Raw genomic sequence first — 24,606 nt, 5'->3', positions numbered from 1 at the left:
TTGCAACAGTAACAATGTCGAATGTACTGACAAAGAATGTTATTTTTCGTCATCAGATTAACTAAATGTAGTCAGATGCTCGTTCTTCAGAGAACCATTATTTGTATGTGCTTATCAATATTTACAAACTATTAACATGCTATTAATACAATCAATAATTCATTAAATTAGACATTTGGATGTTTTAGCTGTAAGCTACAAAAGTGAATTCACCTTGCTTTTGAGGGAAGTAAGATCAAATATTTTTAGTTATCTTCAATTTTGGGGACTTAACAAAAAAATGCCCAAGTGATTGCCTCCAACAGTGAGGACGAGTTGTCCATCCTATACTTTTATTCTCACTTTACAGGTATTTTAATTGTTCTACCACTATGTGTCGCTGACATGAATAAATTGAGTCAATTATTTGTAGTCAATAAATCCTTTTCAGAGTGTTCAAGCAAAATTACATTTCTCGTGGATGACACAACTTTCCTCATTTAAAAGATTCCTAAGTTTTTTTTTTTTAGGTGTAGTTTGTATCCTACATAGTTTTGTATTCATTTTCCCACGTTGTGTTCGTTGCAATCGATAACATCAAGATTTACAATCTGTGTAATTACCATGCAAATTATCCGATGCGTATCTGATTTTTATCCAAGACTCTAAAGAGGCTTGTAAAATATCCGTTGGATGCTTTGTTGTCTTTTCTCTACTTGAATGAGTGGAGGGAAAAAAAAACACATCCTGATTTGTGTCTCTTGAAGCATGCAGTGTAAATCCAGCCTTAGAGGTGTGTCCTGATGATTAAATACGCCAAAATAACCGCAGACGTCGGCCAGAAGAGAAATGTGGAGGTACAGGTACGCTCATTCAATTCCGTGTATGGAGAAAGAGTCAGCACGGGCCAAATAAACGGTATGTCATGTTTTATTGTCAATTTCTGCGCATGGTAAGGTACGTTGACGTTTGTGAGCTCATTGACGTGCAGTTTTGCTCGTTTGCACATGAAGGTTGTTTTAAATGTTCACTCGTATGATACGAGTTACTTGAAGTGGAAGCTACTCAAAGCAAAGGTTGGAATTGGATATGAGCACCGCATCTGTGCAAACCATGTTTTGAGAGAAGCACTACGTTTGCTAACAAAACTTGAATTTATAATAACGATCGAGTTTTAACAGCAGATATAGCTACGAACTGTACTCAAATAAGAGTAGTCCTCCAAATAATTACTCAATCAGAGCATGAACGTCAAGTACAAAAAATATAAATGAATAATGTGCAAATTGAGAAAGTGACCAACATTATCACGTCTATTAAATTAATAATGCATTAAATCTTGCGATTTTGTAAAACCCATATGGGTTAAGGTCAAATCAGCCCTAAAGAAATTGTCACTAACACTTTCAACAAACAATGCAAACAATTATAGATTTAAATAAAAGAACAGACTATAGCTCAAAAGCTCAAAGTAACATAGCAGTACTTTGATTTGATTAAAAATACACTCAAAAATAGTGCAATGAAACTACTCTGACAAATACAATTAATCCAAAGTGTTACTTCAGTAAATGTAGCACATGACGTTAACTTTGGGACTTTACTACTCATCTATGATGAACGGACATAATTCGATTACTGATAATAAGTTACAAGCAGGCCTGGCAAAATTATTCACACTGTTTGTAAGAACCTTGGGAAATAACTGCTCATCTATTTTCTTATTTATTCATTCATTCATTTAAACAAAAAATATCTATTTTCAGTGTATGGTAGTCAACACAAAAGAGTGCATGCACCCCCCGGGGGTGAGGGTGGGGGGCATTTCTTTGTTTTATCACCTCGATGTTCTTTATATTATTTATATTATTTATTTATAAATGTAATGATCTCTGAGGATATTATGACCTGCATTGATGAATTGCTTTTGGCATTGAAATATATTCAAGGTGAAGAATGTCAAAGTGACCTTTGCATTCTTTAATTTTTGTGTTATTTAGCCCTTGGAAGAAAACGTTTGGACACCCCTGCTGTATAGGAATCAGAATGTGTGAAGCTTCTTTTCACTAAAGTAAGCAAAAAATTAAGTCATAATTACATTAAAAAAACACTTTAAGACCATTGTAAGGATTCCAATGGAAAAATGTGCAGTATATTCTATGAAATAGTTATAACAGCTTGTCTGCTTTCTGAACACCGCAAGGTGCTTTAGAACAGGAGACCAAGTTCCCTTGTATTTTTGTTCCATTTTTTTTGCCAGCATGGAGACCAGAGAAATGAAGTTCATCAATCAAGGCCTGGAGGATGAGATGGTAATTGTCTCGATCTATTTATCCATGCGGCCTACCTATCTGCTTGTTGTGGATTTAGACCAAGCTGGCTAATTTGTTTTTGTCATTAAGTTTGATTTTCTCTTTCTGTCCGTCTTCCATGATATAGCCATTGCTGCTGAACTGGCAAAAAATGAAATGAAATTTTATCCATTAGGTTTGTGAATGACTGAGGAACCAAAACAGAAAGGCTGTGTCAATTTTTGTTTCAATGGGCGTGTTCATTAATTTACTGTAACGTCCATTCACGACTCTTGAGAGTGGGTGTGTTCAGAGACGCACCTCACGCTCCGCGTAACGGCGTGTTTGCGTTAGCCCATGCGAAATCACAACCGATGTGCTCGTAGTAAAATAGAAGATCGCTTTGAGATATTTGTTATTTTTGGTAGGGGTTTTCCCTTTATGCACCGAGAAAAGTCGGGCATCGCTATACTGATAAAATGATACAAATGAAGTGTTCCTAAAGTAGATCTTTGAGGAACGCCAAAGTGTTGACACAATATTTAAGGAAAATTATTATTCACCGGACAATGCTTGTTGATATTGCATTTAAATTTTCTAAAGAGCTGAATGTATAAAATATTTCTTTGGGATTGCAGGAGGTGTGGGGTTATCGACCCTGCCTGTGGAAAATGATCCTGGTGGGTGTTGGGGCCGTTTGCTCTGGTGGTCTCCTGCTACTCCTGCTCTACTGGCTCCCTGAATGGGAGGTCAAAGCCACCTGCACGCTCAGCTCACTGAGCAAAGCACACACTCTGCTACTCAGGACCACGGTACGCTTTGACAAAGTCGGAACGTTCCTATTTGCTCTGTTTAGCACCACTTGATGACTGAATTTTTAATTATTGGTGCACAGTAGCTGAAAAATGCTGCACACCAAGTGAGTCATAGGCAAAATATGCCAAGATGACAGATTTAGCTGATGCCTCTCAGTCATATTGGAGCTTCCAGTTTGCCCCAAGGTAGGGAGGAGTAATTGGTTTAGTGTCTGTTGTAGATGTAGGTATGCACTCGGGAAGTCAAGTCAAAAATGTTTTCGATAGTAATGTTTGATGTGGCCCTACTCGCCAAAAAGGAACTTTTAAAAAAAAAATAAAAAATAAATAAAAAATAAAAAAAAAGCTAAATGTGATAAAATTATACTGTTTAAAAAATACTATTAAATTCGTGTTCATGTCCTGCTTCATTGCTTTCACAGGATGATTTCAGGCAGTGGACTCGTGCCAAAATACGTGTGATGTTGGCTCCAGGGAAGACCCCCTTCGATAATGTGGATGATCAGTCCATGGCTCACTTGCTGAATGGCCACCACCACCACCACCACCACCACCAAATCCTCATTGCTGAAGAGAAGGAGCAAAATGAGAAATTCTACCTCAGACAGTCTGCTAACATTGTGAGAACTGCACACATTTTGTTTCTTTTTTTCAAAATAATACATCAGCCTAGATTGTGACCTAGATTCCTTTTCACTCTTGTCCTCTTCGCAGATCCGCTACTTCACTCACCACAGCATCAAATACTACTGGAACGAAGGGACACAGGACTTTGAAACATTCACGTAAAACACTGTCCTATTTGTTATTGTTTTGTTCAGTACCACCACAAAAATACTCTGCTTTCCAAGCACCACCATTATGTCCAAGATTAAATTAATTTAATATATTTAGAAAATAAATCTCTAAGTACACTTAACAGTCTTTAAAAGTGAAATACAACTAAACTTTACATACTAGTGTCATTCTTTTGTGTACCACTAGGGCTATGCGAGCACATTTTGAGAATCACTGAGCTATGAATTCAGTGAAAGCAGAAATAACATTCAAATGATTTTTAGGGGCTTGGAGCACTTAAAGCTGAGCTGTGCAGCCATTCACAGAGACCACAGCTATGGACTCACAAAACCAATACAGGACTACAGGTACCAGTATTCAACATTTTTCCCAATTTTTTTTGTTCAATAATTTTACACTGTACAATATTATACAATAGGTAAAATATGCAGGGATGACACTTTGCTTTTATGTCCTCAAGAACGGTTCTCTGAACTAATAATTTGCTTGTTTTCAACAGAGCTATGTTTTTCGGCAAGAACGAGATTGACGTACGAGTTCCATCTTTCCTTAAACTCTTTGTAAAAGAGGTATGTTTTGGTGATCAGAAACAACATTTGTTGATTCTTGATTTTTGAATGATCATTTATTTTTTATTCCCCCCCACCTCAAGGTCTTGAACCCATTTTACATCTTCCAACTCTTTGCCATTGTTCTTTGGGCTGTTCAGGAATATTTCCATTATTCCCTCAGCATGTTAATTTTATCTTTACTTTTAATAGCTGCTTCTTTGTACACCATACGAAAGGTGAGTAAAGTTGGAGCATTTGTTTCATGCTTATCCTTTGCGTCTTTTGGCATCACTTCAACTTAACGTAACACCGTGTAACATGTAGTCAAGCGATCCTTTCCATACTGTCTATCGCTTCGACCCGTTTTCAGTTCTCGAATTCTTAAATCTTTTCTCATCACTCTCATTCCAGCAATACAGGAAACTACATAACTTGGTGGTTGCACATAGTATGATGGGAGTTTCAGTGTGCAGAAGAAATGAAGGCACGTGTTTCATTACATCCCCTAATTCTGTTCTAAAATAACATCTGTGTGTTTTTAAATACAGTGGTAACTTGACTTATAAGTTATTATTCGATTTGATTATTTTTTTGCCAAAATATATGACCCAGATACCCCGCCGCTTAAGTAAATTAAAACAGTCAGCCAAATGCACTTTGAGATGAAGCTGCTGTCATCCACAACTTACACCCAAATGCTCACACGCTCGATCTATTTTTGGGCATTTCAATTCATTACATGTAAATTTTGTCTGAGTGAATTAAGTCAAGGTACCATTGTAGTAATATTCCCTGTAATATCAAGACTCAATATAATTATCAGGAATTATCTGTGGCCACTTTTCAAACTTCATCCCAGATACTGAACAAATCATGTCGACTGAGCTCGTGCCTGGTGATGTCATCGCTATTCCATCCAATGGGATGATCATGCCGTGTGACGGCGTGCTCATCAATGGCACCTGCATTGTGAACGAAAGCATGCTGACAGGTTGGCCTTCCACATACGGTTTCTGTCACGTCGCAATTAATGAAATGATCGAAACCGCAACAACAAGAAACTTTCCCATGTACGTCATCTGCAGCGGTTCAAAATGAATTTGACATGTGAAAAACATCAAACATTTGAAGTCTCGAGACTTCTCTGACTACACACGCTTTATTCAGTTCATAAACCATTTCATGAAGTTCCTTGTAAAGATCTCTACCAACATAAAACAACACGTTCAGACTGTTCTCATGAACACGTTTGACTCTGGAATTTTGTCTGGATTTCCAGGGGAGAGCGTACCTGTTACTAAAACCAGTTTACCAAGTTCAGGCAATGACGCAGAGAGGATCTACTCCACAGAGGAACACAAGCGACACACCCTTTTCTGTGGCTCACATGTGATCCAAAGCCGTTACTATGCTGACGAGCTGGTGAAGGTGATTGTGGTCAGAACAGGTGAGGAAATGTTTATAACCCAAGTGATGACACCCTCGACGCTATCATATGATAATCCTTCAGTAATCTGAATATACTCATGATCCAACAGGCTTTAAGACAGAAAAGGGCCAGCTTGTGCGCTCTATCCTCTACCCTAAACCCACCAACTTCAAATTGCACCGTGATTCTACACAGTTCCTAATGTGTATGGTGGTGTTGGCAGTCCTTGGTTTCTTCTACGCCATCATTGTTGATGTCCTATTGGGGGTACCACTTTTCAGCTCTATACTTTTGCATTATGACGTTACATGTAATCCCGGGTGGCAGAAGCTTTGTCCTTCGATTGAGAAAACAGGGTAAATGGCATGATACATGATTTTAGTCTTCTTCACTACTGCCTTAGTTTGAATTACTCCAAGACAACCTGACCCCGGGATTTTATTCATACCAGTGGGAAAATGTCTACCACAAACACGGGGGATGGTTTGGTTATGAGCCTGTCCCTGTAGAAGTTGTGCTGTGCCCCCAGGCAGTTTTGCAATCTCCAACATTCTCTTCAAGTACACAAGTTGTGCTGATTTGATTTTGATACTTTGGAAGTGAAAAAAAATCCTTTTGAGCTATACTGTATCTGGCGATGGAACCTCAAACACAACAAGCTTTTGTATCGTTGCAGTTTGTAAGTTATTTTTCTGCCACCCGGAACTACCATCACGCCTTGTTGTTTACAAATGTTAGGAAAGGATCCATCTATCAAGTGAGATGTGTAATATTGGTGGATTCTTTTTGCATCCTTTCCAGGTTTCTGTCCAGGCTGTCATCTACGACGCTCTCAATATTACTCTTATTGCTGTGCCCCCGATCATACCCGTAGCCTTGACCGCCGGCCTTGTGCACACGCAGCGGCGCTTGAAGCAAGACGGCATCTTTTGTATCAGTCCGCAGAGGATCAACATCTCAGGTCAGCTGAACCTGGTCTGCTTTGACAAGGTGGGTTTAATCCACAGCTTTTGCTTCATTATATTAGTGTTATTTATTTATTTATTATTTCTGTACGAAACAAATGGTTTTTTTTCAAGTCCATTCTGAAATCTCAGCGCAAAGCGCACTGTTCTGAAATTGTTTAGTGTACTAGAGTGTCTGAGTAAACCAGTCCTTGTCCACCGAGGTCATGCAAGAAACCTTCAAAGAGTTTTTTTTATTTGTGTGAAGCACATTGGCTTTTTTATGACATGCGTATGAAATATGCTTTAAAGATCAAAGTGCCTTTCTTAAAAGTACTAGGAATAGCATTTAATAACTCCAAAATTACATTGATACTCAGATTATCTATCATTATATTACACATAACCCTTTTCCCCCGTCTGACTGGTTTGTGCTAAAACCATTTTCTAAAAATCCCTTTAGAATAAGATATTGTCTGTAGCTGCTTAACACGCAATGCCCCGAACAAGGTGAACAAAACCATTCATTCAAGCCTTCACCAACCACACCTAGTGACAACACATACAAATGTCACGTTAGTACCCCCACACCCACCAGAGACACAAATAGGATTCCACACCCATAAATGTAGTGTGAAACCTTTTGTATGAAATTTAAAGCATTGTATAACCAATTTCCTCATCTTAATAGGACTAGGATGTTCTGAGCTTGTTCAAATGATTTTGTATGTCTAATGAGTATATGTCAATCTCATTTGAAATCCTTATTATAATTCTTTTTTTTTTTATTATTATTATTTTTTTTTTTTTTAGACGGGCACTCTCACCGAAGACTGTTTAGACGTATGGGGTGTTCAGAGAGCTGAAGCTGGCATGTAAGTCATTTAACGATTTTGGACTCACCTAGGTCCGCTTTCATCTTTATGATTATTATCGAAAGATCAATTGGTGCCCATCATGTTGCCTGATAGCTGGGTGACTTTGAGCCTTGGTATTGCAACATTTATGTTCATCACCATATCATGCGTGATCTGTACAACTGTTATATGAGGTAAACACGCAAAGGCTGCATTCAAGACAGAAATGTATCACCTCTTCATGTAAAACCTCAAAATGTCAAACAAGCAAAACAAATCCTTCCTAAACCCATTTGAATTCTCAACTTGAAACTAATTCATTTCTTCATCGTCTGACAGTTTTTCAGCTCCAGACATTGAGATATCTACAAAAACAATTTTTTCTGCCTGCATGGCAACTTGCCACACCTTGATCACCATAGAAGGCAAACTCTATGGGGACCCTTTAGACATCAAGGTGTTCAGCGCCACGGGCTCGGTAAGGAACACTGGGAATTTACACGTAAAGGTTTCTCTTCCCATAAGAATGCTGTCACAATGATGTGGAGTAATAATTGATTCCTTATTTGCAAGATCTTGGGTTGTTTTACGGCAGTCAGTACACAATGCACTTCAGCAGATGAAATAACTAGGTCAGACTCCAGATCAGAAGGTTTTATACTGTCCGCAAGCAGGAATACGGAAGGGAAGAAAAGGGAGGGGATAAGAAGGAAAAACATATCCTCATAAGGCAGACATTTGTTCGGTTATTACCTGAATGTCTTATCTACTGGATGTTTTGTATCTGTCATGACGTTAATGAGCTGTGCCTTATGTGTAATGCAAAAGTTACCAAGCTGTGTGTCCCGTGTCTGTTCTCTGATGAAGCAACTATATTTGTATAAATTAATAAGAGTATTTAGACAATATCTTCAATATTTTAAAGTCAAGTTTAAAATTCAATGATACATTTTGTTTGATCAGATTCTTGAGGAGGCAACCGAATACCAGACTGCACTTTACAATGCCAGAATTTCCTCTGTTGTTCAATTCCCAGATCAGGTAATCCTTAAACTCAATAGTTTAATCAAGTGACTTGTATATTTGTCTCCTTAATCCTGAAAAGTACAACCCCTAAAGTCTTTTTTTTTTTTTTTACCTTTCAGTCCAGTGAGTTCGGCATTGTGCGCCAGTTCCCTTTCTCCTCGCCGCTGCAGAGAATGTGTGTGGTCGTCCGGCAACTGGGAGAAAAACATTTTGACGTCTATCTGAAAGGAGCACCAGAGACTGTGGCTAATCTCTGCAAACCACACACAGGTCAGACATGTGTCCATGGACATTTGAAGTAATTTAGTCTGACCAAAGTCTGTCAATTTTCCAATGGGTGACATTTTGAGTATGCCTTCATTCATTTGGTCAAGATACCTTCTATAGAAATATAGAATGTGTTTGTGTTTGTCTCCGCAGTCCCACAGAGTTTCACAGAGACTCTTGAGACTTACACACGACAAGGGTTCAGGGTTATTGCCTTGGCCCATAACCAGCTAGAGTCTGAACTCTCCTGGCTCAAAGTCCAGAGCTTAAGCCGGTATGCATTCATCTATTTATCGATTTATTGCAAAATAATCCCATACTAAAATGTTTTTTTTTTTTAGTCAATGATTTCTGGTGGCCACATATAGTTGTTTTAAACATATAGTTTTTTTCTGCTTCAAGCATCAGTCTGACACTAAAAATGCACTTACATGTGTAAGAAAGAATGTTTTACATTACGTTGATGCATTTAAAATTCAATGAAAAAAAAGTGCTTATCCACTCATCTTACATTCCAGAGTTATGCCACTGCAAGGTAGCACCCAAAAATTGCTATGTAAAATAATTTTCCATTTTTTTTTGCGTTTGTGTGTGGAATTTCTATCCCTTTGAGAATTTTACTTCTATAGAGGAGATGAAGATAAACATGTTTGATCTCAGTGTGTTTTTCATTGGTGTTAACAGAGAGCAAATAGAGACCGACATGGACTTCCTTGGTTTGATCATCATGCAGAATAAAATCAAAGAACAGACTGCTGACGTTTTGCTTGAGTTAAGACGAGCCAACATTCGAACTTTAATGGTGACAGGTAAACACTGTTAATATCTTACCGGGTCATCAATATATGAAATTCACACATTTGACTATTTTGTGTAATGTCAGGTGACAACATGTTGACAGCAATATCAGTGGCTCGAGACTGCGGAATGATTCCAGACCATGAGAAAGTCATTATTGCAGATGCAGTGTCTCCGAATGATCAAAATCCCGCCAAGATCACGTGGCGCTACTGCGAGAGCCCAGTTCAGATAAACAATCAGGTAAAACAAGGATGTTATGCTGAAAATAGAATTATTGTTGATGTTTGCCAAATCCCCCCCCAAAAAAACTCCCAAAAAATATCGAGAAAACATCAAATCAAAAGCATGACAAATTAATGTTCTAATTGTATTTGTGTTGAATAAAAAGAAATCTAGTATGTGGTATTTATCTGTTCAGGCTTGCACAAACTCGTTATGTGGCCTCGAGGCGCACTGATTCCTCCTGTTACTTTTATGTAGCTCCGAAAAGTGGCTTCACTTTATGTGACCCAAAACTAAGTACATGCACAGACCTGTGTAGTTTGCTAATGAACATAATAGTCTCCAACCAAATGTACATTTTTTGTTGAAATCCTTTTATTTTTTTTAAAGTCTCCGGAAATTATAATAACTTTTTTTTTTATGCTCCAATTAAGACCACTAAGATCCCTTTTTCTGATGATGGGCTGTGCAGTAACAATGACCCTGGCTATCACTTCGCTGTGAGTGGCCAATCCTTCAATGTCATCACTGAACACTTTCCACAACTTTTCCAAAAGGTATGAAGATACCAGTTAGCTAACAGTGTTAAGTATCTTGCCATAGCAAACAACTGGGTGTAATTTGTTGTCCTTCCTCATGAGGGCGCTTTAGTTCCTCCTGAGAGCCAGCGTGTTGGCTCGCATGACCCCGGACCAGAAGACTCAGCTGGTGCAAGCCTTGCAGAGCATCGAGTCAGATTATTTATGAATTTTCACACACAATTTGTGTTCTTCATTTGATTTTAGCAAATTATCTTTACTGTGTGTTTTTGTTTTGTTTTTTGCAGTTACACTGTTGGGATGTGTGGGGATGGCGCAAATGACTGTGGGGTAAGCATCTGTAGTTTTGTATTTGCAAATCACATTTTATAGTGGTTCACTCGTCACAAATTATGCTAAAGAGAATTTTTTATTTTTTTATCTTTGATATATTGGGTTTTGCCATAATTGTGTATAATTAAAGAGTTCTTTCAATTGGGTGAAAAGTAAATGATGTGAGTTATTCACCATGAAATTGTTGAATTCATTCCTCTGAATTGTTGTTTCGTTCTCTTGCAGGCACTGAAGAAAGCTCACAGCGGGATCTCTCTTTCTGAGCTGGAGGCCTCTGTGGCTTCTCCCTTCACCTCCTCCATCCCAAACATCTCCTGCATTACCAACCTCATCAGGTAGCTTGCAGCTGGACAATAATTTAATGTTTCAGTGTCATTTATGGTTGTGTCAAATCTCACTTGTCATACAAAATGCACATTGACATGGCGGTAATAGTGGAACTTTTTATTTTTTTGGTTGCCTCACTGTCCACAGACAAGGCCGTGGTGCTCTAGTCACAACCTTCTGCGTGTTCAAATTCATGTCCCTCTTCAGCTTCATTATGTTCTGTGGAGTCATTCTGCTCTACACGGTAACTCATCTGAAAATATAAATATGACAATACATTATGAGACAGTGCTTGGTTTCATTAATTATATTAAAAGTGAGTTCTATTTTAAAGTACTCGGCAGGCCGACCAAGTGCGGCACAAACCTTTTTACTTAGAAAAAGGGAACGTAAAATACTGATGTTGACAGTACTGCATCCTCTTTAGGTTCTCAGCAATTTTGGAGACTGGCAGTACCTCTTAACTGACTCTGTGATGCTTGCTCTAATCATCCTTACCAGTGAGTAATATTAAGTCGTGGACGGTAATCGACCGGTCTAATCAAGATTTGCATTTTGTGATGATACAACTCAGGTTCTTGATCTGGCATCTCATTTTAGTGAGTCTGAACCCAGCGTGGAAGAAGTTGGTGCGACGCACCCCCCCGACCAGTCTGATGTCCATCCCTGTGCTATCGTCAATTTTGTTTCAGATCCTCAACTGTCTACTCTTTCAGATCTTTACTTTTTTCTTGGTGCGACAACAGAGTTGGTATCAGACTCCTCAGGAAATGTGAGTGGCACCTTGTACAGTATTTAAACATTCCTGATTATTACCCACATTCTCTAAAAGATTGAAGTCATTTTTAACTATTGATTTGTAATTTGTTATTAAAATAAAGGCGTGCTTTATAATTTGACGAACCTTTTTCTCTGTCACAGTCAATGCAATGACTCCAGTTTCAGTGACACCTGCAGCCTCAACCAAACCAAAGATGGAGCCTTATATATCATCAAGAACTTTGAAAACACCTCCCTCTTCTACGTTTCTGCATTCCAGTACTTGATTGTTGCGATTGTCTTCGCAAAAGGAAAACCCTTCAGACAACCAAGCTATAAAAACTGTAAGATAGTTTGTAGAGAAGCAAAATTGTTGTCAACATAATTTTGCTCACCATTATTTTTTACTCTTGTAGTTAATTCAAATCAAAGAGTATTCCAAACTATGTTTATCTAATTGAGGTATAGTTTTTAGTAGGACTTTTCTGTCTATTGTAGTCTGACTGACTGGTTCTGCTTTTTAAAATTTCAGGGTCATTCGTGTTAACCTGCACTCTTCTGTACACTTTTATCCTGTTCATCATGCTGTATCCCATTCCTGCTGTTGATGAGGTCATGGAGGTGAATCTTGTTTTCTTTTATCTATTGGCTGGCTATCAGTGGGGACATACTTGACTCAATAACACCACTATCACATTGCAATTTAAAAAAAAAAAAAACCATCAAGAGTATACCAAATGGATATGAACCATGGAGTTCCCCTGAGGTCAATCCTGGGGCCCTTATTTTTTGACATAATGTCTAGCTTTTCTGGTAATCTTGAAATATGTATAAAACATTTTTAGTATGTCCAACAATCAGTCAAGTTCTCTTGCTTTGTTGGCCATTTTGTGATAAATTGATACTGATATCAGTCCGAAACTGTAAACATTTCTCTGCCCATCCTGTTTGTCTTCCTTCCCTCAGATTGCGGATGTTCCCTACAACTGGCGCATTATGCTGCTCATCATTATTTTAGCACATGCTGTTCTGTCTTTCATCCTCGAGGTATGCTCATACGCTCACATCTCCCTCTGGGATGCCTTTTTATCATCTAATTTGAAAATACCAATTTATATTCTCTTTGCACAATGATTGTTCCTTGAGTATTTCATGCTTTCTAATCAATGGAGAAATAGTTCTGATTGTGCATGTGTGGATCTGCGAATCAATAAGGTGGAGTCCTCTAATCGCTGCATATGTTTCCTAGAATTTGATCCTTGACACACTGTGGAAGTTTTTTCCAACTAATCCGGGTGTAAAGTGGACCAGTAAACACACAAGTAACACAACACAGGTTGGCAGGATTTTTTTAGGGGGGATTCTGTCTAGTATATACTCATGCCTACTCTTACATTCATGTTGTTTTCCCACAATATTTGAATGAATTTTGATGCACATATAAACTGTGAAGCCATAATGTCATCGCTGTTGGGAAACAAAATAGTCAGTTTAATATTTTTTTTTACAAATTGATGCTAACGATTGTTCCCCGCAGTCTGTTACGCTTAAAGATTACTCAGCAATCTTAAGTGTTGAAAATGACTAGAGAATTAAATTGAATCAATGTTTGAACATGATTGTGTTGTGTTCATATTAGATAGCGATAATAGATATAACACCTCGTCATTTTTGAGACAATGATAATATGCAACACTCACAGCCCAAAACATTTTTGACTAATAATGTACCTTCTACTGACACACTTTTTGTGTTCTACTTTCACGCTGAACCTCATCTCAGATGGCGAATCAACGTTTGGGCTTGGCCTTCCTCTCCAGGATCCTTTGTCGTAAAAACCGGCCCCCAAAGACTAAACACAAGTATCTGGCAATGAAGCTGCAAGAGGAGATTGACTGGCCTCCTGCACCTTCTAGCATAACCTATGCTGGAACACCTCAGTACCACATATCGGTCCCATTTTGACACCAAGAGTGACAGAATTTAAACACAGGCCTCGCCTCTACTAGATGTCTGGTGCTTTAGAGATGGATGGATGGATGGATGGATGGATGGATGGATGGATGGATGGATGGATGGATGGATGGATGGATGGATGGATGGATTGATTCAGTAAATAGGGGAACAAATAAGTTAACTGAACATTTAAAGACTTTTTCTGTGATTTCAGGCTGTCCCTGAACCCCCAGACTTGATTGAGACTTTTTACATTAAAAGACATTTGTATCAATTTCATAGTTGATTGAAGTTGTTTTTTGAAGAAAAAAAAAGTGATGTCAGACAGTTGTAGAAGGCAACAAGTGGATGAATGGAAACTTTTATCTCCACAGGCAAATTCATGCCTTCTCCCCCATTGAAGCAAATTACCGATGGTTGCCAATAGGTTGCAATACAGAGACTGGAATCCTCACATATAGGATTTAAATAAGTTTATTTTCACAATAACACACGTTTCCACATGCTATCGGATGAAATACAGGGTATGTAAAGAAAAGCAAGTTGTCAAACAAGTCCTGAACCATTCAACTGACGTGCATTTTAAAGTTTGGAGAAGGTTTAGCACACGCTTTGAACTTAGGTTGGTATATTCTATTAACTCACCACTAAACAGCGTTGAAAATGCAACATATTCTTCACACTGTAAATGTAGCATGATGCTTAATGTTTTCAAAGAGAATTTGAGGCAAAAATTTGCGATAAGTGTACAATACCACACCTCGAAAACAGATTAGGTGTAACATTTGTAATATGACATATTGTTCTGTTTGCACTTAAGCCTATTAGTGTAGTTCAAACATATGTGTGCAACTACCAGAGGTGTGGTCAGATGAGGTCTGAGGGTGACCCTGATGTTTGGATCCTGAAGATTTTATGAAACAGCTCAGTGGCCTAGAGGTAGAGTGTCTGACCTGAGACTGGAAGCTTGTGGGTTCAAACCCCGGTCGGGTCATACTAAAGACTATAAAAATGGCACCCATTGCCTCCCTGCTTGGCACTCAGCATTAAGGTTTGGATTTGCGGGTTTAGATCACCAAATGATTCCCGAGTGTGGCACTGCTGCTGCTCCCATCTCCCCCAGGGGATGGATCAATACCACATGGGATGGCATAAATGCAGTAGACAAATTTCACCACACCCAGATGTGTGTGTGATGATGATCATTGAGACTTTTAATTTTAACATGACAATTCCATAATCATCCATTTTAAAAGTCTCATCTTTTTATTGCCTTTTTTCGGACCGGCATGCGTTTTTACTTTTCATTTCTCGTGTTCATTTCTATGTAAGCACACTGTTGAAATATGCTAACCGATGTTTTCATTCAATGCTTTTGCCTCCAGCTAATTCACTTTAATACGAAAGTAGAGTATATTTAATCATCATTATTTATTCATTTATTTTTAAATGGTCTCCTTCTGCCGTCATCTGCAAACAAATTGAGTTGAGTGGACAAAGTGAAGCCGTGCATGATTCTAGCTGCACAACGCAGAGAGGAAAGGGGCGATAACACGGTCAGTTATTGACGGCTTCCATCCTCCCAATTTAAAATTGCCACAATTATTTATCTAAAATGTGCAATACTAAAAACTTAAAAAATACAAATATTACATGAGAACAAACAATAGGAAAAAATGCTAAATATTACATAAGAGAAACTATTATAAATATTGTAATATAAATTTATAAATATTAAATAGTCAAGTCACCATTCTTAGGATTTGTACTTTGTACTGACTCGTCGTCAGACCTGGAACTTGACAAGGCCCTCGACCATGAAATTCTGTTGCCGAAAAAAACTTTGACTACGATCCGGCCCACTTGACTATTTGGCTTGACTATGCAGGCCAGAATTTGTAAATCATTAAATAGAATATTCCAATGAATATGAAAAATGTAACCTTTGTTTTCCTACTTTGATGTTTTATAGCAAATGAAGATTCAGAAAATGGATGGATGGATGAAGTACCAAATACGAAAACTTGTAAAAAAAAATAATAATAATAATAAAAATATTTAAAGTATAGCCTTTTTTCCATTTTTTGTATGAAGAACTGCCATTACATTTCGCACTCTCCACATGAAGCCACTCTTGGGTGCTTCTTGGGGGGGCTGACCCTGGTCACACGTTTTCAGCCGACACCTACTGATCATTTATGGACTTTCCCAGCCTCCTCGCTGGCTGGCATATGGGCGCTTAAGGCAGCCAGAGCACAGGAGACAGAGGGCTATCATTTCATGTGGAGATCAGGGCCAATGTATGCAGTGAATGGGTGGATTTAAGGGGTGGGGGGGGTGGGGGGACTGTGAATGAGGGAAGGGGGTCTTCAGTTGTACTAAAAGAAAAGATTCCCCTGCAGATCAGTGACGGGCTTTTTGGGAATATTCATGATGGGGATGAGGATACATCATGAATTGATACGACTTGCGTGGATCATCTTTTTGGTAAACATCAACACGTACAAAGTGGAGATGTGTTTGCCATGTAGTTTGGAGGATAGTGTTGCCTCTTTACAAAGCAAGATGGCTTTTTTGTACTCTCCGAAGTATTCCTTTTGTATCCGTAGAGCAACAGATGGAGCCCAGTGGAAAGAAATAAAGAAGCCAAAACACACAGCCTTTCTTTCTCACAGTGAGCCACCCCCTGAAAAAGATTTTCTCAAGCTTGTGCTATTTCAAACATTTTGAACTTCATCTTTCTTCTCTTTCGCCCTTACGTTTTTTTTTCCTCTGTGTACTTTCAAGATTTAGGACAATGCGCACAGTCTTTTTTTTTACAGCACCCCCTGCAGCGCTTTAGGCCTAGCCAGAATAACGTGTAAGTCCTTTTCATGGGTCTCTTTCGACTTCAGGCCGGCGTCAATATGGGTGGGTGCTCGTAAGGCCCCGGTCCAGATTAATAGTCGGGACGCAAGGCCGACCTGATGCTCACTTACGGTTGGCTTCGTGTTACAGAAGACACAAAAGCGAGCTCGTCTGCTAAAAGGTCCGTGACCCACCAGAAGGCCACAAAACCCTTGGGCATGCACCTTCCCCGCATCCCTGGTGTCTGAATGGGCTCTGTGGTTGGTCAATAAATTCAGTGATTCAGGGGGTGGACAGTTGCAGCCGTGTTAACATTTGTTCACAGGCTTGTCGAAGGGACGCGCCCCGCCCCCTGGCTCTTTGTCTCCTCTGGTCCCGCAACAGGTTAGAAGTCAATGGAGGGCCTTGTGTGGAGGTGGCAGGGCCACGGATAGAGCCGCCTCTCACATGGTGTTCACACAGTGGGAGGACCGGCCTGGATCACTGCGACACTTGTTACTGCGGGGCCCCAGGTTGCCTCTCCCAGGACGCGTTACGATATTTGAAACAAACTACTGCTTTATTGTTCGGGTAAGGTGATCTGCATTCACCACACAGAAAAGAAGTTCGGTGGCCTGAATCTTAACAATCTCAATTTACTTATCAGACTCACAATAAAGTGATGCTTAAATTTTAAACATCCAGCTTTTGTTCCTCATTGTTGTTTGTTGATTCCTGTCTGTAAACTTTGAGAGATCACCTGTGGTAAATTAGGTCCAAAAATTATGATTCATTCATAAAAATATAGCAAAGTTGTTCCTCTATTCATAGCAGCTCTAAATATATTTTTGAATCAATAGAGATGCACATGTGATTTCTGCTGAAAGCCAAATATATCTGCCTCGGCACCTAAATATTAGACTTTCAGACTTGAGCCAAATATATTAATATTGAGACGGGCAGCCACAGATCAAGCAACACAAACATTGAATCGGCAGAAAGCTACGTACATAAAAAGACAAACAAAACCCTAAGAGGGATTTCCAGCCATGGAGTCTGACTGTCATGAGAAGATGAGCGTTGCCATGGCCACCCAAGAGCCACCCAGCAAGCATGTGAGCGCTTGAGCCAGGGGCCCGGGCTCGCTGCTTGTGGATCACATGCGCTAACCAGAGATTATGTGCATAAGTGATGAGCGTTAAGCCGGCAGGTGAAGAAGGAAAGGCCCGGGACAAGGAGGGCGCCGTCGCTCTGGGCAGCGGGCCTTTTTCCCAAGTGGGCCTGATCTCCCGTGTGAAGGGGACTCAGCCAGAGGTCCTCCAGTGCTGAAAGGGCATCCCCCTGGGCTGCATTCAATACCTAAGTGGCCAAAACGGCGGTCTTGTGAGCCATCTTGACGGGCAAGAATGAGCCATCTTCACTTTCATAAATCCCAATGCAAACACACTCGTGATTATGGCCGAAGCGTGGGGGAGGATAAGGACCACGTGTTGACTGCTGGTCCTTTCTTGAGAGGGGCTTATTAATGCAAAAGGAAGAAACAATATGATTCTACAGCTGCATCGAATAGAAAATGATGTAAGCATCAACCAAAGGAATTGTTAGCTCCATAAATTCTACCAAATTTAATAGTGTCAGGATCGGAATAGAGCAGCTTGGACCAGGGAAAGGGTTGAAGCTGGAAAGGTGGATAAGTGGAACAAGCCAACAGAACCAGCGAACTAACATAACTTAACGGCCTAACAAATATCAACGGGACTGACCGACAGGGCTGGCAAACAAAAACAGAACTGACGGAAATAATCCGACAGGGAGTGAGAACAGACAGGATTTAAATACACGACAGCTAACGAGAAGCAGGTTATATTTTACATCATTAATTTACTTAATAAAACCTAATTTCATGTCACACTGATCATGGGCACACAGGAGGGGAGGGGCGAGCACACAGACGCGGACAGAAATAATGTCAATCTACACATGACGGACTGACCGGGGACGAGTTGTGACAAATAGTTGTCTTTTTAAACTCTAAATTTAATAACATAAATATTGATGATGATAGAACTTTATTTATCCTACAGCGGGGAAATATACTTGTCCCAGCAGCGTACAAGAGTGCAAGAATAGAGACAAGTGCCAAATGTAAAAATGGATAAATAACAGACAGGGACAAAGACAAGCGCCAGTAGTAGCCGTAGAGACGAAACACAATTTTGATCAGGTGCCACGCATGTTCATCATGATCTGAATCCCTTAATTTGACAAATAAATGTCAGAAGTTACTGTTGACTTTGTCATGGTGGACATTTTCAAGGATTTTCACAAACGCTTTTTCTTTAATGTAAACATGTGACATTAATTTATGGACACTAAAAAACAGATAAAAACCCCCAAACTTTTTATTCAGTAAAAATGTACGGTAAAATCTCATCCGGCAAACCGTTTAATGCCACGTTGTAACATCCCATAATGAGCACAAGGGATATCAAGTTCATAGGTGACTCTATTGGATGCTTGTACAGGAATGTTTTTGAACCTCATCAGAACAAAACTTCTCCTTCATCCCCATGCTGCAAAGACAGAAAAGCACATTTAATCAACCGGCACCTTTTCAACACGATAGTATCCCTGAACATATTAACATGTAAATACACGTCGCCGCAATGCATATAATCTACATGATAACTAGTTCTTTCAAGAGTTGCTAACCTCCTAATGTGGTTGAGGAACACTTTCATGTCAGGGTTTTTAAAAATGAAATGCCAGGGGCCTCTCTTTGACTCTGTAAAAAGCTTCTTTTTTTTTTCTTTCTTTTTTTCAATTTGATGATTAGGATCTCCTTTCATAGAGTTTAATAAGAGTGATTGCTACTCTTCTCCAAGTTGCTGAATTCTGGCCCATTAATTGACAGGTTGTGCTGAACCGAGATATAAAATAGCATTTACTGTGGTCTCCTTTTGAATTGTACTATTGAGAATAAGCTCAGGTTAATGTTGACAAACATGAGTACAGATGAGTCTTCTAATCCCCCCCCCTCCCCTATACACTCTTTATTGCCGTATAAACAGACCCAAATAGCCACCCAAAACTAAACCTCAGACGTCTCTTATCTCACGCACGGTTTAATCTAACACCTCCCACCCCTTTTTAACATCCCTGCCTCCACTAAATTCGACCATATTTTGGATTCAACTCGTTGCCATGACAGTCAGTTATTTCCCATCCCTGATCCCCCACTGACGGCTCTTTTCCATTGATACAGCTACCCAGCCCTACTCCTTTTTTTTCTCTCTCTCTCTCTCTCTCTCTCTCTCTCTCTCTCTCTCTCTCTCTCTCTCTCTCTCTCTCTCTCTCTCTCTCTCTCTCTCTCTCTCTCTCACTCTCCAATAAAACAAAGCGCCAGAGTGAATGTGCTCTGAGGTAGGTAAATGTATTCAGTGACATCAGCCAGGATGATTCCATTCTGCCGGATTCCTGTACGGCTTGTTTCCAGTCTTGTCTGGGGGCTGGACACACTGTTGGGCTCATTGTCCCCTGTGTATTCTATACAGACGTGCAATTAATGGAGGCCTTGTCTAAGGCTTCTGGAGCAGAAACTGCAGCTTGGGAGGGGGACAAAAGGCGGGTAGAGCCAGCTCTGAGAGTTGCTATGGGTGGGCCCCCCTTGCCTATTTTAAAGGAATTCAAAGGGAGAAGGAGCAAGTGCAGCACTAGATGAGATGTTGAAGTGATCCCTCGGTTTGCTCCCTCCCCTCCTGACCAGGCATGTAGTTAAAAGGCCTGCCTTGCTGTATTTGATGACGATGGTCATTTGTCTGCCAACATGCTTGTGACTTGGCGAAGGTGGTAGTGGAGGATAAAGTTTATAGCCAAGGTGAACGAGCATTAGACACAGACTTTGTAACTAGCTAAAGGATCGTTAGTCCAGACAGTTTAATTGACTTTGGTGACATTGTCTTACAAGGGGGAAGGCAACCGCAAACTTTTATTGACTGTATGTTGTGTGTGCCTCTTGAGATGGATGAAAACAAAGGGCCTGTTTAATTAATTATAATATAATGTAGTTAATATAATATCATAAATATTCCACAAACAAAACATAAATCTCATAAAATATTATTACAAATAATGGGCATTGTTAGGAATTTAGCTGTGTAGCTCCTAGATTTTTTTTTTAAATTTCCATTTCAGCCCAGGTATGACTTGGTCTAATATGAGTTGAAGTGAAAAGGAATTAGGAAAAGGTGATTGGTGCGCTTGACGGTGTCTTGATCTTACTGACCAAATGCAAATACTGGCCTGGCTTTTAGGGTCATTTCACATGAGAAGGCTACACAGTGTTTGAAGTCTATCAACAGAGAATGGAAGGCAGACAAAATGACTTTATCAAAATCACTTGTGTCATAGAAAGACATTTTTCCTTTTGTAGATGAGGATGCTAAAAATTTCATAGATCAAATACAGTTCAGCGTTTTGTTAGAGAATTGCAATTGTGCAAAGAGTGTTGGAACTTTGAACAGGTGGAATACATGTTCATTGAACATTATAAAGAGGTCGCAGTGTATTTTGTGAATGTCTTCGTCGCTATTCAAGGAGTGTATTTTAGTGGGTCAACACCATTTGGTCTTTCAGTGGGTTCTCATCATCATTGTCATGGCATTTTCCCCCTTACACAAGTTTAAGAAATGTTTTTGTTCATTTTGCTTTGAACTGCCATAAAAATCGTGTATTTATCTTTTGATTGTCTTTAGTATGGCCGCCTACTCGAAATAACGTTTTGAAAATAGGACTATTTTTTATTTTTTTTATTTTTTTAGAAATTGTGTCTTTTTTGTTATTAATCAAATAAGAAGATTAGCAATAAAATTATTACAGTAGAGTGGAGTTTGAAGCGCTCTCATTGGTCATCTTGATCGCGCTGGCGCGCGAGCCATTCGCGTGCGGCGCCTCCGTTTCTATAAATAGATCCAGAGGCGCTGTTGGCTCAGTGTCACTTTAGCCAGCGACGGACGTTTGTCACGGTCAAACTGCTCGGAGCTTTGCCAGGGAAAGGCGGGACACGCTTTGCACTTTTTTTTTTTTTTTTTTTTACTCCCCCCCCCCCCCCCCCTCTCTTCGAGTGGAAGGGGTACATGTGAAGATGCCGGCCGGTACTTTGGAACGAACTTCATCCGCGCCCATTGAGAACTCCACTGTGGAAAGTACACGGAGTCAGGTGACGGGCAGAAAAGTAAGCATTTTTTTTCTTTGCTTCTCAAAGACTGATTTTTATGTGTTTTTTTAATTAAAATGCACGATGTGTCACTTTGAAGTCTTCCAAACCTATTATGGAAAAGCGGAGACGCGCGCGCATTAACGAGAGTCTCGGCCACCTCAAGACTCTCATCTTGGACGCACTAAAGAAAGACGTAAGAAGACAATTATGCGAGATCTGCCGTGTACACGTTGCAATTTGATAATGATTACTCTAAAAATACCTTTAGAGCTCCAGACACTCCAAACTAGAGAAGGCAGATATCCTGGAAATGACCGTGAAGCACCTCAGGAACCAGCAACGATTTCAGAATACAGGTAAAAGATTTATTTGAATTATTTTCTGTTCACCCATCTACAGTATTTTGTTAAATTATTATCTGTTTGAACAATATTTTTCCCATTTCCTATTGTGTTTTTTGTTCTAATTGCAAAATAGTTTTTTTTTTTATCACACTTATGTCAGTGACTATTTGGAAATCACAGCATTAAAATAAATCATGATAATAAATTAGATCCATCCATCCTTTGGGGGATGGGTGGAAATATTGCAAGAAATTAGTGATTGAACATGTCTTCAGGGTGGTATTGGTTTTGATGTGACTGTGAAATTGTATCTGCTACCAATACAATTTATAATTGAAGAACATTGCGTTTAGAAACTCAAGATGGTGATAGTGAGCTATCATAAATGTGTTTTCCTCCACAGCTGCTGTGATCACAGACTCATCCGTCCTGGGTGAATACCGGGCCGGTTTTCACGAGTGTGTCGGTGAGGTCACCCGTTACCTGTCCACGTGTGATGAGGTCAACTCCGAAGCAAGAACCCGCCTACTCAGCCACCTGGCCGCCCGTGTCTCTCAAATGAACGCCGTCAACTTCTTCACGCCTCACTCGGGCCCACTGAGACAAACTGGCGTGAACGCCCTTCAGGGACCTTGTAAAAGCATTTCACCGATTGGACCCCCCGCTGATACCATGAATCTTCACAGCAGCTATCAGGTGGTTCCAACTCCTGATGGACATTTTGCTTTTCTTGTTCCCAGCGCAGCTCTCACACCTTTGAGTGCACAGAGTGGTCAATACATGTCTCCCGGTGCACCTCCACTCACTTCAGACTCTGTGTGGAGACCCTGGTAGGGAAAAAATAGGAAGGGAAAACTGGACTATCATGTGATTTGACTTGATCTTTTTATACTTTTTGTAAAGGTATTGAAGAGAATATTGTTTATATTTTTATTTTTTTTTACTGAAAGAAAGGTTACTGATTGATGTCATAATCTCAGTGTTTCCCCAACGTTATTAAGCTAAGGCACACCATCAAAAAAAATCACAAAAGTGTTTACATACTAAAAAAAATGTATCATCTCAAACACGCACACACATTTACTTCAATACAAATTATTTGTAGTTAATTATTTTCAGATCAATTAAGTGTTATGGCCACACTCACGTGAGCGCACGTTTTGGGAATCACAGATCCACAATTTGTTAGCCTGATGCGTTGAACACGGTTATCGAGAAGCACTGTATTTTTTGAAGATGAATAAAATGTTTTTGTTGTTTCTACTATTGTCCTCAAAATAGTGTCATTCTTTTGCCTGGTGGTAGTTTGCTAAGGTGACTAGGTGTGACATGGTCTTTTAAAAAAAAATAATTTAAGAATATGGTAATCTGACAATCCAGAGAGCAGCACCTCCACAACCATAACATTGTGGCAAAACTAGAAGATTCTGGACTAACACACACAGAATATCGCTCTTATCGTTCTCATCGGAACCTAAATCTCTATTTTTCTTGGTAAAGCGCACTAAGTGACAAAACAAGCCCCCCCCTTCCAATATCCTTTGAAAAGACTCCCAAAGTACAAAAACAAAGGTGGGGCCCCTCAAAGGCTGAATAGCTCCTCCTTCCGTGACCCTCTCCATCTTCATAATGGAGCTTCCCCTTGTTTGTCCAGGAAGAGGTTTGATAGCTAGAAAGAAGTGGGGGTGAGCATGCTGTCACTTTCAACAAGAGGTGAGATTGTCGGCAGCTCCCCGAGGTCCTGCTTTGAAAGATTTTCTCGGCGCCTTCCCGCCAGGCTGTGCTCTTCAGATAAGAGAAGCTGTGAGGTCGTGACAGGTTGCCTCCATCTTTGGAGAACCCGCAGCGGCATTGCACCAACAGATGATGACCATTCTTGGGAATGTTACGGGCTTGGACCCCTACTTCCATCTTTTGTCTTATTGTCTTATTATTTATTTCTGTGTGAGAAAATGCTGTTTTCCCAAAACATAGTAAAGAGAAGAGGTGTAAACATTTGTAGCTGGGCCGGTCTGACCCCCTTTTGCCGTCGCCAGTGATTGATGGCTCTGCGACAACGGGCACATAACACCGGAAACTCCTCTGCCTTTGCCACGACGGATGAATTGGCGCAGTATTGTCTGAAGGGTTGTTATGGCTCTCGATGGGGGTCGACATGGTGAGTCGTGCCCGAGGCCAATGAATGAATCGGGCTCTCGATATCAATGGTGAATACCCTTTGTCCCATTTTGATTTAGCAAGTTGTTTTGGAAAACACTCACAACATTCCAGTGACGCTTCCACACACATGAATCAAGGATTAGCCTGACATCGCAGTATTGGAA

General features: G+C 39.9%; 2 protein-coding genes across 7 annotated transcripts; both read left to right on the top strand.

Moving 5' to 3' along the window:
- Positions 1–525: 525 nt before the first annotated feature.
- LOC147046447 (polyamine-transporting ATPase 13A3-like) lies at positions 526–14,168 on the top strand. Of its 4 annotated transcripts, none has more exons than XM_085929578.1 (33): positions 584–897; positions 1,980–2,050; positions 2,228–2,291; positions 2,909–3,082; positions 3,508–3,705; positions 3,800–3,870; positions 4,147–4,230; positions 4,383–4,452; positions 4,536–4,670; positions 4,846–4,918; positions 5,294–5,425; positions 5,714–5,881; positions 5,973–6,130; positions 6,665–6,853; positions 7,621–7,682; positions 8,004–8,142; positions 8,628–8,705; positions 8,810–8,960; positions 9,111–9,231; positions 9,642–9,766; positions 9,841–9,998; positions 10,415–10,537; positions 10,632–10,711; positions 10,807–10,849; positions 11,078–11,187; positions 11,327–11,423; positions 11,607–11,679; positions 11,780–11,951; positions 12,101–12,282; positions 12,471–12,559; positions 12,905–12,985; positions 13,188–13,274; positions 13,721–14,168. In XM_085929578.1, the coding sequence occupies exons 3-33, from the start codon at positions 2,241–2,243 to the stop codon at positions 13,901–13,903; spliced, it is 3,657 nt and encodes a 1,218-aa protein (XP_085785704.1). In that variant the 5' UTR covers positions 584–897; positions 1,980–2,050; positions 2,228–2,240; the 3' UTR covers positions 13,904–14,168. The 4 variants fall into 4 exon arrangements, with proteins under 4 accessions (XP_085785706.1, XP_085785704.1, XP_085785705.1 ...); XM_085929579.1 differs by having other exon boundaries at positions 586–842; positions 2,240–2,291; XM_085929577.1 differs by having other exon boundaries at positions 586–897; positions 2,240–2,291.
- Positions 14,169–21,848: 7,680 nt separating this feature from the next.
- Positions 21,849–23,116, top strand: LOC147046446 (transcription factor HES-1-like). Of its 3 annotated transcripts, none has more exons than XM_085930527.1 (4): positions 21,849–21,953; positions 22,036–22,131; positions 22,207–22,294; positions 22,686–23,116. In XM_085930527.1, exons 1-4 carry the CDS (start codon positions 21,864–21,866, stop codon positions 23,114–23,116), a joined length of 705 nt encoding a protein of 234 aa, XP_085786653.1. In that variant the 5' UTR covers positions 21,849–21,863. The 3 variants fall into 3 exon arrangements, with proteins under 3 accessions (XP_085786653.1, XP_085786655.1, XP_085786654.1); XM_085930529.1 differs by having other exon boundaries at positions 21,858–21,900; positions 22,010–22,131; XM_085930528.1 differs by having other exon boundaries at positions 21,864–21,938.
- The last annotated feature ends 1,490 nt before the right edge of the window (positions 23,117–24,606 follow it).

The sequence above is a fragment of the Syngnathus leptorhynchus genome, chromosome 14, assembly GCF_054491065.1.
Source record: "Syngnathus leptorhynchus isolate UIUO chromosome 14, UIUO_Slep, whole genome shotgun sequence".
Classification (NCBI taxonomy): Eukaryota; Metazoa; Chordata; class Actinopteri; order Syngnathiformes; family Syngnathidae; genus Syngnathus; species Syngnathus leptorhynchus.
Note: the sequence above shows the minus strand (reverse complement) of the source record. Positions and strands in the feature narration are given on the sequence as shown.